Below are 19,686 nucleotides of genomic sequence, written 5' to 3' on the forward strand. Positions count from 1 at the left end.
GTGCGAATTGGTGCGTACGAATTTATTTGAAATGATCTATCTATATTATATATAAAATAATTATGTATTTATATATGTTGTTTATATTGCATTATCGACATAATATATCCTTCGCGTGTTGCTAAAGTATCGTGAAATTATTTTACTGTATTTTCTAATTTTTTACCATTTAAACTTTGGATATTGAATGACGGAACCTAAGTTCCGTTTTGTAAGGTAGGTAATAGTAATGTAAATGGATCTAGATTTGAATAAAATAAAATCAATTTCTTTACTTTCCATCCAACATCTACTCATATAATAATAAATATTAAATTTGAAAGATTACTTTAAAAATATATAACTTAAGTACATAGAAAATATTTATTAGGTCAAAATAAATCTCCTAAGATTCAAACGTGTATATAAATTGTATATATCTAAATTGATTTAGCGTCGAGTGCGCGATAACCTTTGACGATAACATCGTGGAGCTGAGATGCTTCATAGCGTATACTTACTGGTTAGTACTAATATTGAGAATTATATGGTATTTAATTAGAAAATATACATTTCAAAGGGAAAAATTACTAATTAAGTTTATCGATAAATATATTGACTAATTGTAATGTTTTAATATTTTTTTGGGCTTCTTTTTAATATCCTTTGACATTTTGGATAATGAATGTACCGCCGTAATCATTTATATGTTAATCTGTAAGTAAAATTGCAAATTTTCTTTACATACTATTATACTCGTATGTATATTAGTTTTAGTAGTCAAATCATTGAGTGAGAGAAATGATGAATGCGATGTAATATAATCAAATAGATACAATAGTAGTTTCTAAGATTAGCGTGCATCAACAACCAAACATACTTTTCAGCTGTATAATATTAGTAGATATACATTTACTTAATTTATGACTGCTATATAGAATGGAACAAACAACGTGTTGCGTTTAAACAAACAAATAAATAAATCCATTTTATATACTTACACATGTTAAGAACAAAAATTTTCCGTTATATAGGAAGTAAATTACGGAAAATAACTGTAGTTAAAATTAAAAATAGATACAACAGTATAAGAGTTATTTTAGTAGTTCACTAGTTTAGTTAAATATGTTAAACTTAAAGATAGTTGGTAATGATGTCAATTAGTTAATTTAAAATATTGAAAAGTAACATACAGAGACGTCAATTAAAGCGTTACAGATATAATTGACATAATTTAATTCCAAATTAAAAATTAATCCTAGAAGAAAAACCAAACTGTGATATAAATTCTTTTAGTAATATCTTAAACCAAAATATATTAAATTATATGTTTCTCCTGTTCCAGGTTCGGAAAACTCGAGCAAAGATAGGCCTAGGGGTGACATTGTCACTCGAATCAGACGGGGTTTGGCTTTACAATCGAAGCCAAGAACCCGTTTTCGTCAGCTCCCCCGCTTTAGACGCGGCGGCGGCCAAAGCCCTACTCGTGTGGCGAGTGGCGCCCGGTCACTGTCTATGTATCTTTGACCCTTCAACCCCTCCACCAGCTATAAATCTCCCCCATGTGGGTCCAGTTGACCCCCGATCAGTAAGAATATCGTTCGCCAAGGGTTGGGGCCCAAAGTACTCAAGACGTGATGTCACCGCGTGCCCTTGCTGGCTGGAGGTACTGCTGGCGCCTCCAAGCTGACGCTAAGACAAAGTGGACCAAAGTGATTAAACTATCTATAAACTATTGAATAATCTGTGGCATTTGTCAGTGTCAGTGTCGAAAGGACAATGAACTTTATTGGCGGTTATTTTTGCCGTCGACAAAATGGCGGTCGGTTCCGTTTCAGTGACAGAATAGTCTTTTTTTATTTCAAACTTTCTGTCATTCAAACGGAAGTTGTTTTTGACGTTTTCAATACTACTGAGTGTTGTAGACGCTATGGGTTTTTCGCATTTTTGTTACTTCCCATAGCTACGACGTTTTGGTGGCGATGATTGACCAAATCTGTATACAGACAAAAATATTTATTTAAACAATAAGTACATTGTTGATGTAAATATTTTAAATAATTATTATTTATAAGAGGCCCTTCACTATTCAATTCATATAGAGAATCAAATTTATTATATATTTATTTTATTTATAACTTAATCACTACCAAACAAAAGATGTCTCAATATTACATTTAGCATTTTTTTTTTAAATATAAATGGCAGTGATGTTTAATGTTATACGTGAACGGCCTTAAATAGCTGGCATTGGGACAATCGTCCAAACGTCTCAATGTAAGTATTTTCTGGTATCTGTGTCTCTAGAAAAAAAACGAATACACCCGTTTTTTGTTGAAAAAATATTTAAAATAATAACATTTTTATGCCTTTGATCTATTTAAACAGAGTTAAAATACATATCTTATAAAGAGAATCAGTTAGTAAGCAAAAAAACCGTTATAGGTAAAAAAGTTTACCTACGAGTATATCACTTTTAACTAGAAACACAGATATATTCATTGTATAATATGTATAGACCTCGGCTTTAAGTTACGCGAGACTGTATAAAAAAATTAAATATATGTATAAATATTTAAATGCCTTACCCTTAGCTGTAATTTATGTTAAGTTTCAATATTGTTTAAAAACAACATGAAGTTGACGCAATTTGTATCGGTCCGGAATGGCTGTGTGAAGCATTTTAATAAGCTTGTGACGAGTTACGTATTGTATATACGTACATACATGTTTTGCTAGTTGTATTAAATTTTTGTAAAATTTTTAAATTTAAACAAGATTGGACTTGAACCTGCGCCTCTTAGATGGTTTTTAAGAGCAAATTTTTATTTATATTATCGAGAAATATAAGTTCGGTAGCATAAATAATTTATTAAGTTCAAGAAGGTTTCAAATATAAATAGATTTAAATATCAAAAATTTGGCAGAAGTATGTAGAGTTTAGGTGTTTTTTAAGAATACAATTTAATATGATTTTATGTAATGATTTTTATTAAATTTAATTGGAATGTTAGTCATTTTATAAACATTCTTCTATTATGTTCTTTTAACTAATAAAACTCGTTACAAGCTTAGCCGATTTGATATCTCAAATTAGGGAGCAAAATCAGCATAGAACTAGTTTTGTTTAAAGATCTGCAATCGATAGATGTAATTAAATGTGCCTTGCACTGTAACATACCATGGAGAATAATGTTTAATTTTGAAGTATAATATGTAATGTCAAAATGTTTTTATATAATCTGCATTTGAACTGTCAATTTCGTAAAATAGTGATAAATTGTTATTATTAGTATATATACATATATTTAATAAATATTATTCTTCATGGAATATTGTGTTAATATAATCCAAACTTTAGGGTAAATCAGTCAATTCAGACATTATAATTATATAAATATACATTATTTCTCGAATTTAAGACAAAGCGAGTGGAGTTGACAATAAGATATCATTCTAGTCCGTTTTTTATCTTGCTTTGTTGGGTGTTAAGGCCAGTTTCATTTGTTTTAATTAAATTATATTACGTAACAACAATAATTATGCATAAATATATTACTTTACTATGGGATATGTCAAAATTTATTTAACTTTTTAATCTATAGAATGATTTAAAGTAACATTTGTGTGAATCTATGTGATTTTAAATTAAAAACAATTTATACAATTAGATTAATGAAATTTCAATAATAAAAAATCAAGGAATATAAATATGTATATGTAATACATTTTTTTTAAAGTGAATTGTTACATATAAAAAAAAGAATTTTATAAGTGATTAACAATTAATATTAAATGTAAAATACTGGTCTAAGCACAAGTGCCTCACCCATCCGTCACATAATATAAGTAAAGTACATATTTATTTACGCGGTTTAGTCATTAATTTAGACTGATGTAGCGCCTTAAAATGGGGGAATATATTTTTAACATTTTTATTTGATATTTTTTTAGATTTTTATGTGTATAACAAAAAACAACTAGGCTGTTGATTTCAATACCTATGCATAAAATCGCTGTCACAACAAACCAAAATGAAAAGAAATATTTATTTGTGGCTTTTAATTTTTATTTTATACACAAATTAGCTATTCAAATAATATATCTTTTGTGTACTTTTGTGTTTGTTAAAATGGCGGTATTTATTATTAGAGGTCATCTGTAAATTACGTCAAGTTTAAAAGTTGATTGAGAGACTGAGTGTGACAATTTTTTCTAAATTACTTGACATCACATTATATAATATACAAATAAAATTTCGAAAATACTAATCATTTTGTTAATTTTTAGGTAAAATGACTTACGAAATTTTAAAATTTATAACGTCACACTGTATGTAAAGTAATTTACGAATGGAACCTTATTAAAGCAAATAAATTATTTTCCTCAATAAATGTTAAAAATATATTGCCAGTATAATAAATGTAAATAGACCCATACTCCAGTTCGCCGATTATCGTTAAGTTGTGTCTGGCTGAGATGGATGAGATTAGGATACGGATAATTTATAAATAAACAAAGAGAATATTTTTATTTTTTATTGTTTTTTTTATTAACTTTTGACAGTGACATCCTTATTTACAAATGACAATATACAATATTTACAAAACAACTTTACAGATACACTTTTAGAATTATATATTATACTGTGGCCGTCGTGGCGCGACAGGTTGGGGGTTTGATTCCAGTTGTGATTATTCCATTTCCCACCCGAGGAAAATAAATAATTTTATCTTTTCATTTCCTCACTCTGAGGACGAGGCAAAGCGGGCGTTGAGTTTCGCCACTCGACACGTACTTAATGCTTCCAGAATTTGGCGGAAAGTGTCCTTATAGGAACGGAGTGTCTTAACACCAGCAATACAGCGGGAAGCAAAGAATGTTAGTAAAGATTTTTCTGAAATGGGCGGAAATGACAATTCGTCTTTCCCCAATATTCTGCCTTCTTATTTTCTAAAAAACAGAATTGTGATTTACATTTACATTTACTTAAATAAAAATTAAGTAAGCCTAGAAGAATGTAATATAAAATTATTTTTATAGAATAAAACTATGAAATTTAAGTACGTAATGAAAATATCCTAATCGTAATACCTAGATGATCAAATAACATAGCATATTTTAATGTGATTTTCACTAATTGACAGAGTGAGACAATTTTTTTTGGGTTTTATATGTACTACTATGCACATTATCTTATTCAATCAATCTATTCAATTAAAGTGTAGTGCAGGCAAAGCCGCGTGCGAAAAACTAGTTTTTAATATTATTCAAGTTTCTTCAACGTTGTATTGGGAAGAAAGAAACATGACAGGCCACACACTGAAAGTAAACAATAGACGTTATTATAATATTTTAAATTAAGTATACTAAGTTACGAAAGTTGTGGGTTCGAATCCCACTACATATACACTGACATCCATAGTCAACATTATTTTTAATTTTTTTGTAACTGGAGATACCTATGGCCATTAAAAGTCTGCAGAAGTAGTAAGTTCGAATTTTGATAGTCACTCGAGGGAATGAATTGTTTTTAATCACAAAAATGTCCAATGCACAGATAAATATAATCTATTAATATATAGAACAGGACATGCACGGACAACCCTCTCATACCTCATGCGCACACATGCAGACACACACGCACACACAGAACACACACACAGACGCAGACGCAGGCACTCACGCACACACCCACTCATACACAGGCACAAATGCCTTATTATAATGCATTTACGGCCCCCTTATTTGTTTTCTTTTATATCTATTAACTATTCTCCAAGCTTAAATGTACCAAACGGGGAAGCGAGTCATTCCCAACACAAGTATCCTTGATTACTTACTGGGAAGTCTCAGCGACTCAACTTGTAAAAAAACTATGAGAATAAAGCTATTTTTATTTTATTATTATTACAAAGCGCAGCGTTGAGTGCGTGGGGAAAAGTTTCTTAACACAAGGTTCCCTCTGCATATCCGGCTAAGAGGACCAAAAGCTTGGAGTTAAAAGGAATACTTACCTGATAGGACAGCCCCAATAACTAAAAACGGTGGTAAACACCCGTAGTTCATCAGCGCCGGGAAGATGACCGTCCCCGTTATAGTCCCCACTCGACCCGTCATCAAAAATATTGCCATTGTCATCACTCTGGGATATAAATATGTTTTCTTATAAAGTAGTTGCCAACATGAGACAACATCTGGCTGTAAACTCAATTATTCTATTTGCTTATTTCACTTATGTATAGTCACTTGATAAAATGATTATATTTAAATTAGTTCTCCAATTATAGGTCTAAATTTCTATGACGTAAGGGTCATAAAGTTCATGTAAACATATACAATTGATCTCTTCAAATATCCACTAAAGTAACAACCCAAAAAATTTTTTGGGTTGTTACTTTATACGTTTTCGCTAACGAAACGTTACATAATTTAAGGAGATACATAAGAAAAATAATATATAGATAATCAAAATTCATACTTTTTTCCCAAGATTTTTTTATATTAAATTAACATAAAAATAAATACATATAACAAAAAAATACACAAAAAAGCTTTACCTGAGAGACGTAGGAAACAAGTCAACAGCGATACTTGACAGCGCTGCGCCGCTCAACGCCGTGAGCGCCAGCGCGGCCGTCACCAGCGCCACCAGCGCCGTAGCGCGCGCGCCCGCCGCCGGCAGCAGGGCTATGAGCACGGCGCTCGACAACGCGCAGACACCCGCCACCAGCTTCTTACCACATCTGGAATTTATAGAAAAAATATAACGATACTACTTGTAAAGAACTGTCCATACATCCTTATATACGTAAGACTTAAGTAAAGCTATAAGAGAAACGAAAACAGACAAATTAATGTTTTTTGCCCATAATCATATTTTGAAATAACTTTTTCTTACAAAAGTTGGTTAAAAAAAATGTAAATATTAACAACTAACCTGTTAATCAAAGCTCCACCGATACTATAAGTGAGAACCGAACCCACACCAACCACACTAGTCTGCAAGTACGTCAACATGTCTGTCTCAATCGGAACACAATTTTTAAATTCGAGGTTAGGTTGCGGAGATATCGCGGAACAGAGACTCGCACCGTCAGATTCTATCATGGCGGCCAGTTGGGGATACCACAGACGTACTGTATTGGCACTAGAATATAAAAAATAATATTAAATTTATGTTTAACATTTTTAGTTATTTTACACTAAGCATAGAAAATGAGGCCAGTCGTGGCGCAGAAACAAGCGCGACGCGACAGGTTATGGACTCGATTCCCACTCGAGGAAAAGAAAGATTTACATGAACATGTCTCTCATGCCAGTTTGCAACTTTTGCTACTATTACAAAGCTGAAGAGACTGTTGATGGGTTAATGGTTAATCACAGGAACTACTTTGTTTGGTTTGATATGAAAAAAATATTTTTGTGTTAGTTGGTTTATCGAGGAAGACTACAGGCTATATTACAGCTGTTTTTGGCACCTACGACATTTGTTATCGACCATACAAAAGGTAGTTGCAGCTTCATAAAAGATAAATGCAAGAAGCACTAAATACCCAAACATACAGCCAGATTGGGCTCCACACAGCAGCACGAGCCAGGCAAAGTAAGGTGTTTTGAATAAAGGGGCAAACTGTTTGCCGCCGCCTTTCAGGGCTTCAATACCTCTGCTATGCTCTTGTGATCTCTCTTCTTGTAGTTTAGTTATCTGTAATTAATTATAAGTTGTTAAGTGTTTTATTTATAGTATATGCAGTGTTATATAACGTGCAGTAGCACAGTTAGCTAATGTTTAGGAACATTTAAATTATAAAAATGTATGGAATTAATATCAATTGAATGTTATGCAGGATAGTTGTCAGTCTATGTAATAAGTAAGTTGTGATTTGTTGCCGGCTCTATCTTCTTCGACAATTTAAAACATGCGTGCAAATAAACTATATTTTATTTTGGATAGAATTTAGAATAAAAGATTTACTTAAGTTGGGTAAGTTAGTCTTTCGTAACATATAATATAACCTGCTAAAGTAACTCAAAATATCTGAGTTAGGTATATATTATGTAGATACATATATTGTCAGAGTGCGAATCGAATCTAAAATTAATGAGTGTACAATCAAATAATTGTCAATCTTTATTTTCATTAAACTTTTTTTAGGTTCCCGCTTTATCCCTTGTGGGGTAACCAGAGTGAGCGGAATACCAAACACTACGGATTCTGCATTCCCTTTTTACCCCGACCACTGTTATCAATCCTACCAAGAGAGCAAGAATGGTGCAAGAGCACCATACATGTTCATTCATTCATTCTTTCGTCACAAATTTTATCGACACGCTCAAACAGTGCGCTTTTGAAGATACTCATGTCAGTACAACTTGGGTACCTTCTAAAAGTGCGTCCATCTTGTCGGCCGGCAACGCACCTGTAGCACCTCTCTGGTGTTACACGGGGTCGTGAACGGCAGTAATTACGTGTTTCGTGGTTTATTAGAATTCACCCCCTAAACTGAAACTAATTCCTTAAATATATTTAATAAATATTCGTATAGTATAAGCGGGCGAAGCCGCCCGGATCCGCCAATATATAATAATTCTTACTGAAAATGTATCTGCTTGCTTTCCAGTATTCATAGTATATATCGTCCTAAACACTTCCAAAGCTTCCTCATTTCGGCCTCGGGACATTAGAAATTTCGGGCTTTCAGGTAAACAAAGGAAGGCTACTCCAGCCAGAAGGGGCACCATCGCTGTGGCCAGCAGGAAGAAGTTCCAGGAATGGATCACTGAAAATAGAAAAGTGGGAAGAATTTAGATTTAAGGATCCAACTCACAACCATCGTTTTAGCAGTCAGTTGCTGGCGCCACGATGGCTTTTATCTTTAATTTTATATAACTCATATACTATAGTAGAAACTTGATTATCCGGCTCTCAGTTATACAGATCCGCGATTATTATACATCCTACTACAATGAAACCTAAGAAAATTTTTATGTACGTAAATGCGCGCGTAATTTATATATGTATAAATCGTATTTTGGAAAATGTTAATAATTTCTTAATAAACGTTGATTTTCGTTGATATGTACTTGTTGCTTTTAATAGAATAGACAAGTTCATTAAAAAAAAATACTGCATGTGTAATATATTTATCAAGAAAGACTATATTCATGTTACTGACGTTTGACAATGGGAGCAAAGCCACAGGGAAAAGTTAGTTTTGTATAAAAATATTTAACTATTTTGTTTACATTTTGCCTACAAATTGCGCGTCCACGTGCTCCTGGTGCTCTAAATAGACCTAACAATAACTTTAACATTTTGTTCAGTTATACAGGAAGTAATTTAAATGAGTGCATTCTTACAAAGTAGTCATTTGTTTATTTTAAATGTTTATTTACTTAATTGTAATTCTATTGTTAAGTGAAAAGGAAAATAAATGTTATTTTAGTTGTTCCCTCTTATTTTTCCCATTGAGATACAGCTTGGGAAAGTGTCTGGAACATTGTAGGTATAACTCTCCCCTTTAAATGTATACAATCTGAGCTCCTCTCTTTATCAAACATATAATGATTCTAGACACCTGTCTATAGCTATACCTATAGCTAAAAATATCTTATCACTGACTGGATAATTAGGTAGTTATATATTTATTTTCCATCTTCTCGTCAAATTAGAATAAGACATAATTATTTCTATAATAGGTATATATTTACTAAGAAAGATTTATTTTATAATTTTCTATTTTAGTATAGTATAAAGAATATAAAAATACCTATAGTATTTCCAAATATGGAGAAGTCCCAGTCATTTGGTAGTATAGCCCATGCAAGTAGTGGCAGTGTGGTGTTCGCAACAGTATAAAACAAGCCCGAGAGGAGAATGACACGGGCCCTTAAATCAGTTCTGTGAAGTTCTGCTATATATGTGATGAGTACTGCGTATGGGCCATTAAATCTGAAAAATAAATAGAATAGAATTATAAAAAATATAATTAATAAATAAACGATCATCTGTGGCTGATCTATATACTTGAATGTAATTAGTATTATATTGTAGGATTGTCTGATTTTTTTTAATTTTTTGTTAACATATATAACTTACGAGGTTAACACAGCTAGGATCTTGTAAGCTTCTTAGGTAAGTTTTTAGATTAAATCGGATGTTTTTTAAAATACTTTCATTGTAGGGTTTTTGTCAACAATGTAATAAGTTTAGATTTTATGAGCAGTTCTCACCATTCGTTATTCGTATTTTTGTTTGTTTTGGTTCGGTTGTTGTTTTGATAAATTGACAACTATTTGAAAAATGACAATATGTTACTTGCTTAGCCATGATGATGTTGCCATATATAAAATAAAATAGTTTTTCGTCCCGTACTGTATTTAATTTACGAATTTATCTAATTTTTCTAATTCAAAATATGAAAATATTGCCCCGACCTATTGTATCTTGCATATCATATCATGCACCGCACTTTTCCACTAAAATCTACATAATGACATGTCTTTTAATACACGTAGCTATATCAAGGCTTTTATTTTTTCGTTAAACCGAATAAATAATAAAAATGTTCTATAATGAAAACTTTACTTTTAAAAACTTTACCTTTACTTGCGTAATTGACCAATTTTGGCTACATTTATTGTCTTTTTTCAGTGCTATTTCTACACACGGTATGTGCAGAAATATATACATAGATGTAAAATATCTTGCAAATTACGCTTTACACTTTTAAAATTCAACTTCCCAACTGTGCCATAGTAACTCCATATTAGTTTAAGCTTACAAAAATCCACTCGCAAATCTGGTAACAAGCAACATTGTGTAGCTCTGACTCATTGCCGCCGTGATCTCCATCAGGCCTGAGCAGAAGAAGCCCCATACTAGCAAATGTTTTCTGCCCAGCGTGTCTGACAGGAAACCCCACACCACGGCCGATGATATCATGCCTGGGAAATGAAAATCATATAAGCTACATAACGGTTATGGGTTCGATTCCACTCGAGGGAATGTAATATTGAACATTTTAATTTTTTCACTCTAGTGACGAATTCAACAAGCATTGCCTCAAAGTGGGTAAAGCATGTGTCTTAATAGGAACGGAGTGTCTTATCACTGGGTTTTTAGATTCCCTCTGCTTATTCTGCTATATGCAGGATATAGCGTGAAGCTAAAAAAAACACAATAATTAAAAACAAATTGAATAACCGCTCTTTAAAACCTTATCTATTTTAAATGATTATATGGCGAGAGTAAACGTTATCTATAAAATAAACGGAGATACCAGAATAAAAAAAATAGGTGAAATAATGGTTGACTCTCATGTTTTCATAAAACATGTTTTTTCTTTCTGTCCATTTCCCTAAGACATATTATTTAAAAACTCCACTTAGGTCGTCATGGTGCAGTGTTGTGGGTTTGATCACCACTTATAGTAATAAATTATGGAATATATTTTTATATATTTTATTTCCCCAGTAGTAATAACACAAAACACGGCGTTTATTTCCGCCACTCAACACGCAATGTCTCCGTGGGGATTGAAGTGCCTTGACTCTTAACACAAGGTTTCCTCCGCCCTGTATGGGCGAAGCGAAAAAAGGTAGTAGTAGCTTTCCTTTATTGTCAGATAGTAGGCGGAAATGTACCTGCAGTCACACCAGGTGACAGATAAAACGTGATTTTATTTACTTTCTTATTAATAAATGTTTATTAAATAATAATAATTAATTAATATTAGTATAAAACAAACAATAGGGTCTTATATTGTACAGCGGAATAAACACCATCAATTAAAAAAGAGAGTGAGTACAAGTCTCACTGCTTATTTCACAGTAAATCAGTTAAATACAAGATTAGTTGAGGCCGTCGTGGCGCAGCGGTTATAGCGGTTCGATTTCCACTCGGAGTAAAGCGGTTTTTTCATTTGTTCGCCCTGGTACAGCACAGAACACACAATGTCTGTAAAACTGCACGCTGCATCGGGAACAAAGTGTCTTAACATAAGGTTCCGTAACTATGTGAGCATAAAGTGAGGTTAAAAAATTAAACCTTTAAACCAGATATTATCTTTCGTATTTAATAGCCCAGTTTTAAGAATAATTAAAACAATATTTTTCCTCTGAGTGGAAAAAGAACCGAAAACCATCACATGTTCGCTGTCTACGAAATTATTTTCAATATATTTATTTATTTCAACCATGTAACTATTTACTTTAACAATATAATAACTTTGTTTATTTAATACCGACGTTATATTATAAATATTTTATAATGAACAATAAAAGATATTCACATATTGTTATTGACACACTGATATTGAATTCGTTAAATAAGAAGCCGTTTCTATCTTTATAAGAGTAAATATATGTAAATAATTATAATGTCAGCTTGTTATTATGCAATTTTGTTATACATATATTATAATATAAATTATGACGGAAAAGTGAGCGGGAGGAGAAGAGAGGAGGGAGACCTGTGTTGACCCTCGAAAATACAGCACGAGGATACTGGAGGAAGGTCACGTAAAAAGCATGAGGGTCCTCGTACTGTTTACGTGACATTCCTCCAGTACAACCTTTATTGTGAGCTTACCGGTCCCCGTTCTCCGACCAATTATTATAGTTCTCACTTCATGCCAAATTTATGAACTGTAAGTCCACGAGGAGTACTCCAAGAGAGAACACAGCGATAAGTTGTTGTTGTTGTTGTTTCTTATCATTTACGATCAACGCCGCGGATTATTTTGAACTATGAAAATATCTAAGCGATTAATAAACTCTCTTAAGTAAGGTTTTAGCACCATTACTTGAAAACATTTTAAATGATAGTATTTTTTACGTCAGCGGCGTTATCTCGCGTGCACACTGTGTACACGGTAGGTACTTGCCACTTACAGAGAATATAATATAATATTTACAAATTTCATGACATAATCCGTATCCCTTGTTTTGGTCGGAGTGGTCAAACAATTTGCTATGCTGTATTGTAGATAAGATAAGAAATATAAAGAAAAAATAATTATGAATAGAAAATGATAGAAACATGTAATAAGTAGTAGTACCTACACTAACAGAAATTAAAATAGTATGAAATTAAGCAACGTGTAGCCTACGTTGCTTAATTATTAGCCTTTAAGAGATGTTTAAATATTTTTTTTTAAATTTCATACTGTAGGTATGTCGTATGCCTTACTTACTGTAAAATTGTTTACCTTACTGTATACTTAGTGTTAAATTTAAGACACTCCGCTCCACATACACCGTCCAATTTGAAAACATTGCGTGTGTAGTGACGGAACTCTACGTGGAATCCTAATCCACAACTGTGCAGTTAAACCGCCACAGTCGCTGTCGCTATCACGACAATACCAATACAAGTTTTTACAATTTTATTATATATTTATTTGTACGGGTTATCAAAGATTAAATATTAATTGGGCAAAATTTTACGATGTAGTAAAAATTACAATTTTATCAATAAAGTTCAATGAAACTTATTGATTTTATAAACAAAATATAATAAAAATATTTTTTTTTCAACATAATGTAATACTAAAGTTTACACATTAACGCGATGGGCGAAAAAAAAAATTTTAGAGTTCCGTTCCACAAGAGAAGAAAAAGGAGCCCTCTTTTTTTGTGGAACGAGACCCTAAGGAACAAAGAACGTAACTGAAAATAATATCCTGATATTATTTTGGACTTCATTAGACTTGGAAATCTGTTTCTAGGTCTACCTAGGTATAGTCCCCTGAAATTTTACTAACAATAAAAATACCCTAATGAGTTAACTTTTCAACAAACGTATCTGTTTAAGGCTAATGACCAGGCTTTCCTGAAAAATATCTCTAAATACGAACATGTTCATCGATCCTAAAATTAGTATATTTTTAAGTCACGTACCTATATAAGTCATAGCAGTAACAGTTCCCATATCCAAGAGACTCAGTTCCATATCACATTGAGCTCTGGTGAATATGAAGGAAGGGGCACTCGTCACTGACACGGCACTCCAGAACCCGGGCAGAGTGCACAGCATGAGCGCGATGTTAAACCAGCCGTAACCCGTCGCGGAGATAGCACCTTCGAAGTCCGATCCTGGATCTGGAATCAGGAAATTTATTACAATATATGATGACGTGACGTGAAGGCGTTTCTACATATAAATAATATATTATATTTGATTAGAGTTTGTACGGTATCCCAAGGGTTTAATTCTATAAACGGAATTTAAACAGGTTAATGGCCGTTAACTTAAATATTATTATTTCAACACTTTCTTAATAAATTAAAACAAGATTTAATACCCATTTTATCTGAAATGTTTGAATTTGTGCACTGAAAACGCATCGCGCGATTTCTGTAAACAAATGAGCAACTTTTGTGAAATTACATTATATTTTTGAGGTTTCTGTGGCACAGCGATACAGTGTCTGACGTTTCCTAGACAAAGGCGGTGTTAAGTTCCGCCATTCAACACACAGTAGCTCCAATTCAGAGGTGCGTGTAGAACGGAGTGCCTGCCTATGCAGGATACAGCGTCAAGCTGAAAGAACCTACCTACGCTTTTTCTCAAACTCAATTAGCCGTACATTGACACACACCATATATTCGCATATTTTCAAGTTTCTGTTTATTTTCGTGTCTCTGCTTTTCTTTGGGTAAATTTGGGAAACTAAACTAATTTAGTCAAGTTTGTACAATTAATATATTCCGTTTCAAAATTCTTGTTATATGTCTTATTCGTTCCAGGCGTCGTGTCTTGTGAAGAAGAACAATTCCGCCACTTATTTCACTTTCATTTTCTTCTTCGTCAGAAAATAACTCTGTGTTATTTATTCATGATTGATGTTGGTTTTTCTTGGTAGCCAAAAGTCCAATATAAATAAATTGTAACTGTATAATATAATATTTGACGGAGCTTGATGAGAACGTATGACGTAGTAATCAGAGCGCTTGACGGTTTCCAAAAGGCGCGGGTTCGAGTCCTGCTACGTTTATATTTTTATACAATTTTTGTAAACATGTTTTTAATATTTAATCATAAATGATGTTATTAAACCCCACTTATCCTCAAATACCTCAATAACTATGTCATACAAAGATGTGATCACCAACGCTGGCGGTCACCCAAGTCCCGACGCGCGACGGCGTGGACGAGGCAACCCAGACCGCCCTGAGACGCACTTGTTTTCGCTAAAAGCTATTATTGGAATGACTCGCGGTTTGTTATTACAGAATTTTCAGATTTCAGAAAGCGATCTTTTGTAATTTAAACAATACGTAGGTATATACAATTTATAAAGTTTGTGGTTTTTTTGTAAAATTGCAGAATTTGTGTTTTCATTACAGTTCGTTCCTCTGGTAATAAAACAAAAAGCGGTGTTCTGTTCCGTCATTCAACACGTATAGTTTTGAAAATTGGATGGCGCGTGAGGAACAGAGCGTCATAACGCTAGATTCCCTCTGCTACCTCTGCCTCTGATGCTATATGCGGGATACAATGTGATGCTAAAAAAACCAAATGAGCCTTAGCCTTAAAATATATTATAAGTACAAAAAATTTTACCTTGAGCCAATTTCTCTAAATTCGTCGACGACAATCCTGTGACTTTGAAGAGATGGTCGTGAGGTATTTCATCTTGTGTAGCTGCAGCTTCCACGTCAGTTTTGATTACCATTTTTAAGTGTTATTTAAATTTTTTAGCTAAATTACTATTTTAATTGGCCCATGAGTAGCTAGGCTTGCTATCAAGTGTGTAATATTATCGTCTCTGCCTCCGTGTTATATAGAAGTTATCGCAAGTTTACATTTTAGATCACGCTGTGTATTCAGTAAACACCTCTTCTGTTTTACCTATATCTTTTGTAAATAACTATTTATATACTTATTGCTTAAAATTAATCAAATATTGTTAGTTGTTGGATCGGTGGTACCTGGCTTGGAAGTACCAACGGTTGAGGTAATAGTGGGTTCATTTTGATTTACTAGCTTTTGGCATATTATGTAAGTTGACATTATGATGACATGATATCTGTATGCTCCAAGTGGCAAAGATCAAAAAGATTTCCGCCATATAATACAGCGCACCCCGATCCCGAGAATGGACCATCTAACATAAAGAGATTTTATATCGAAACAGTTATTCCTGATATTAGCGCGTCATACGGTTGTACTAAACAAATGCGAAAATGAATTTGCCAGTTTTTAAGATATTGGCGGTAAAGTTTTAATATAATTAATAGTCATAATTTGATTTCTTCGATTTACTAACAAGACATACCGCGGCGTTCCTTTCAACACACAATCTCGCGACAATTGAGCAGAAAGTGGGAACCAGAGAGTCTTAACACTACGTTCCTTGTGTTCCCACACTGTTGCATGCGGGATGGGTGCAGTGATTCCAATTATAGTAAGTACTTACATGATTATTCACTTTCTATGTAATACATATTATATTGTCTATACAATTTATTTAAAGTAAAGTAAAAAAATAATAGGTAAGTAATTGTTCTATAATATGAATGTTTTGAATCAATATTTTCGTAGATTATAGGCCGTCGATCTGCAAGGTCGGGTTGCTGCTGCGGGCGATGCACCCTTATCTTGGCTAGTAGGTACTAGATTACGTACTAAAATAATAATTTTAATATAATATGACAAAATTAATGAGGCCGTCATGGCGCAGCGGCACAAGGGTGCGCCTGTAACGCGACGGTTGTGGGTTCGATCCCCACTTGAAGAAGTGAAATTTTATTAACGTTTATATTTCCATTTCTTCGTTATGGTGTCGAGGTAAAGGTTCGAATTCGCGCAGGCGCGGGTTCGACTGTCGTTACGTGCAAATTTTTATACGTTTTTAAATAAGTATTTCACGCCATTTATCTAGAGGTAGGTATCAAAATGTTTTGTGGTGTGCTCTTCGAAACTTCTTTAGAAGAAGACTTTAGATCAGAAGTTAGCATACTATCATATGTACCTACAATGAAAATAAAACCTTGAGATCTTGGACTTTGATTCTAAGAGAACTTTGGACTGTCCGTACTCCACATATTTAGGGTTGGCAAAAAATATTTATTTTATTTTGAAAATAGAGAACAAATGTCAGCTTCACGCTGTAACCTAGTGTTAAGACACTCCGTTCCCCACTTTGGCAAGGCACCAACAACAAGACACCAAGGCAGTGCGTGTTGAGTGGCGGCAATCAACGCCGTCATTGTATATTTAGTTATTCAATTTTACTGTTCACAAAATTTCTCTGAATTTTTTTTAGAATTTACAGACACAAAATTTTTTAATTTGCGACAATTGTTTTCTTAAAAGTGACCAGTGACAACCATGCCGTAGTATAGGGCGGTGAAATTTATAACGAAGCCGAACAAACGCTGATTGAGCTTACATACTCGTAGCACTACGTACGATGTCACGCCGCCTTCGCGTGGACGTGCTTAGTAACGCGCTGAGAGTTAAATTGTAAGAGAATAAAGCTTAAGCCGGGGGAACCTAGTGTACACTCTGTTCGCCATGCACGCATGCACGCATATAATCACAGCTTAAACATTATTATCGAAGTATACTGATTAGGTTTGTCTGTAGGTGCCGTCGAGCTTTGGGTCAAGGCTCCAATATAGTTAGTCGCGTACCCTCACGTCCACATTGTGTACTCATTACTCCGCCCCGCCAGTATTTGCTAATGTTCCTATATTTAGGGGACTTGGTGGTATTTCACCTGAAGGTTTTTTTATCTTTACAGAAAATCAATTTAAAGACTATATTTTTTTTATAGTATCGTCGTGACGCAGCGGGACAGGGTCTTGTTGTAAACGCTCTGACTGTGGGTTCAATGGTTTTCTTTTCACTTTAATTGATTTTATTTCTCTGCTGGTAGAGGTAGCACAACGTCGAGGTCCGCCACCCAACATGTAGTGTCTCGAATAACGGGCGGTGCATTTGGAGAAGCTGTTTTTTTAATTGGTTTATCCTATCAGGTCAGAAAAAAAAATAAAAAATTATTTTAACACACAAACAGCTAATTACACACGTAATTGTTTGAAATCGATTCCCACTCTAGGGAACCAGTGGCAAGCGGAGTGTCTTAACACTGGTCTCTTTCTGTCAACCCTGCTATAAGTGGGACGTGTGGACTTAAATGTTCATGGTTCGTATAGTAACCAAAAGAGGACTTTCCTATAAAAAAGAGAAATTGCGTAGTAATTTTCTCATTTACGTCGCATTTTATACATAAATATCTATTTGTAATCAGCTAACAGTTTTTTAATGTCGTTGATTAGAACGCCTCGCATAAGTGGTAGAAATGTTGGTATCAGTATAATCAGAGCTTCGAGTGGGGTGGATAGTAGGTACAATACTTTTTTTATATTGCAATGTGATGCATATTTTTTATTTACTGATCAAAGTAGGAGGTGGTCGTCTCGCAGCGAGACAGGTCGTGAGTTCGATAGTGCTAATTGCTTTTATTCCGCTCCTGTAGACAAAGTGCGCCGCCATCCGAGATCGCCACTGAACAAGCAATCTATGGAATATTGGGTGGAAATTTGGGAACGGAGTGCCATAACACTAAGTTCCGTTCATTTCTTGGCCCTGTAGGGGTATTGCACTAGTCTTATTATATTCTTGGTAAACACGCTAAATCAGCGCCCTGAATTTATTCGCTACAAATGCAATTGTGAAATAATGTTCCACTATTGTTTTGTAGCCTATAAATAACCAAATTAAATATATAATAAAAGAGTTGAATATTAAGTCTCGTCTGATCAACATCTCCACGATACCCGTTGCCCACAGCCCTTAGTCTCCGAAGTGCCAGATCCACCTTCCCTTTCGTTAGAGGGAAACTACCGACACATATATATGCGCTGAGATAGGGACTATTCTAAGGGGGATGTGCCTAGATGGCTCCACAAGAAGATGCAAGTAGACCCTGGATTTCCGTTAGCAGAGCACCTTGTTTAAGATGTTTATTAAGTCAAGTTATGCTACAATTTTCTTTTTGATAAAAAATAATATATTGCGCGTAGTGGCGGAACTCAACGTCGACGTGGTCTTACGTTTTTTTCAAGCCTTTATCTTGTAATAGAATAGTCGAATAGAATATCATATAGAAAGACTCATTATATTACAGGCAAATGATGTTCTTCAAAAGTCAGTAATAAAAATACTGTTATCAAATAATAGAACACAAAAATATGCAAACTAGGCGATAAAAAGAAAACAATTAACTGAATCGTTTTCATTAGAAGTAGGTTATCGAACATAATATTACGTTTCATTGTACTGTTAGTATTCATTTTAATTAAATATGAACAAAATAAATGAACTACATTTTGTTTACGGTAGCAAAATGTTTACAACTACGTACTAGACACTATCTACGGAACCCTTATATAGCATCACGTTGTCGTCCGTCCGTCCGTGTGTCGAGCGCATTTATGTCGAGACCGCGTTACGGTATCAAGCTGAAATCAATATAAAATGATCGAGACTACGCTTCCCGTAGAGCACAAAGAAAGTGTAAAGATGTGAATATTTATGCATTATTTTGGTAAATTTTGTATGACATGTGCGACGTAAGCAAAATTTATAGGCACACATCAGGGTAGGCAGAGGGAACCTAGTGTCCAGACACTTCGTTCCCCACTGTCCGCCGATTCCTGGCGGCATTGCGTGTTGAGTTTCGAAGAAAT

At 33.9% G+C, this 19,686-nt stretch overlaps 2 protein-coding genes across 2 annotated transcripts in view; one reads left to right on the forward strand and one right to left on the reverse strand.

Annotated features, from left to right (window-relative positions):
* Nucleotides 1–4,512, forward strand: part of Dad (Daughters against dpp) — a 32,194-nt gene extending 27,682 nt beyond the window's left edge. Inside the window, exon 5 of the mRNA XM_085207833.1 lies at nt 1,325–4,512. Within this exon, the coding sequence (XP_085063959.1) occupies nt 1,325–1,669 (345 nt within the window). The 3' untranslated portion in view covers nt 1,670–4,512. The remainder of the gene's footprint in view (nt 1–1,324) is intronic.
* On the reverse strand, nt 4,504–15,761 carry LOC146540191 (synaptic vesicle glycoprotein 2C-like). The gene is made up of 10 exons (XM_085207832.1): nt 15,551–15,761; nt 13,885–14,085; nt 10,767–10,929; nt 9,753–9,934; nt 8,578–8,762; nt 7,536–7,687; nt 6,920–7,129; nt 6,540–6,725; nt 5,997–6,124; nt 4,504–5,301 (listed from the first exon to the last, which is right to left on the reverse strand). The coding sequence occupies exons 1-10, from the start codon at nt 15,660–15,662 to the stop codon at nt 5,246–5,248; spliced, it is 1,575 nt and encodes a 524-aa protein (XP_085063958.1). The 5' UTR covers nt 15,663–15,761; the 3' UTR covers nt 4,504–5,245.
* Nucleotides 15,762–19,686: the final 3,925 nt, after the last annotated feature.

Source organism: Heliconius melpomene, chromosome 3 (genome assembly GCF_056956725.1).
Source record: "Heliconius melpomene rosina isolate 202511_hmr_F chromosome 3, ASM5695672v1, whole genome shotgun sequence".
NCBI lineage: Eukaryota > Metazoa > Arthropoda > Insecta > Lepidoptera > Nymphalidae > Heliconius > Heliconius melpomene.

What these genes read in the sequence shown, in the direction of transcription:
- LOC146540191 (XM_085207832.1), bottom strand. Translation starts at nt 15,662, where the DNA reads ATGGTAATCAAAACTGACGTGGAAGCTGCAGCTACACAAGATGAAATA. An exon ending in TTTAGAGAAATTGGCTCAAG is followed by an intron (nt 14,086 to 15,550) that starts GTAAAATTTTTT and finishes TCCTGATTCCAG; the next exon opens with ATCCAGGATCGGACTTCGAA. An exon ending in AGATTTGCGAGTGGATTTTT is followed by an intron (nt 9,935 to 10,766) that starts GTAAGCTTAAAC and finishes TTTATTTTTCAG; the next exon opens with ATTTAATGGCCCATACGCAG.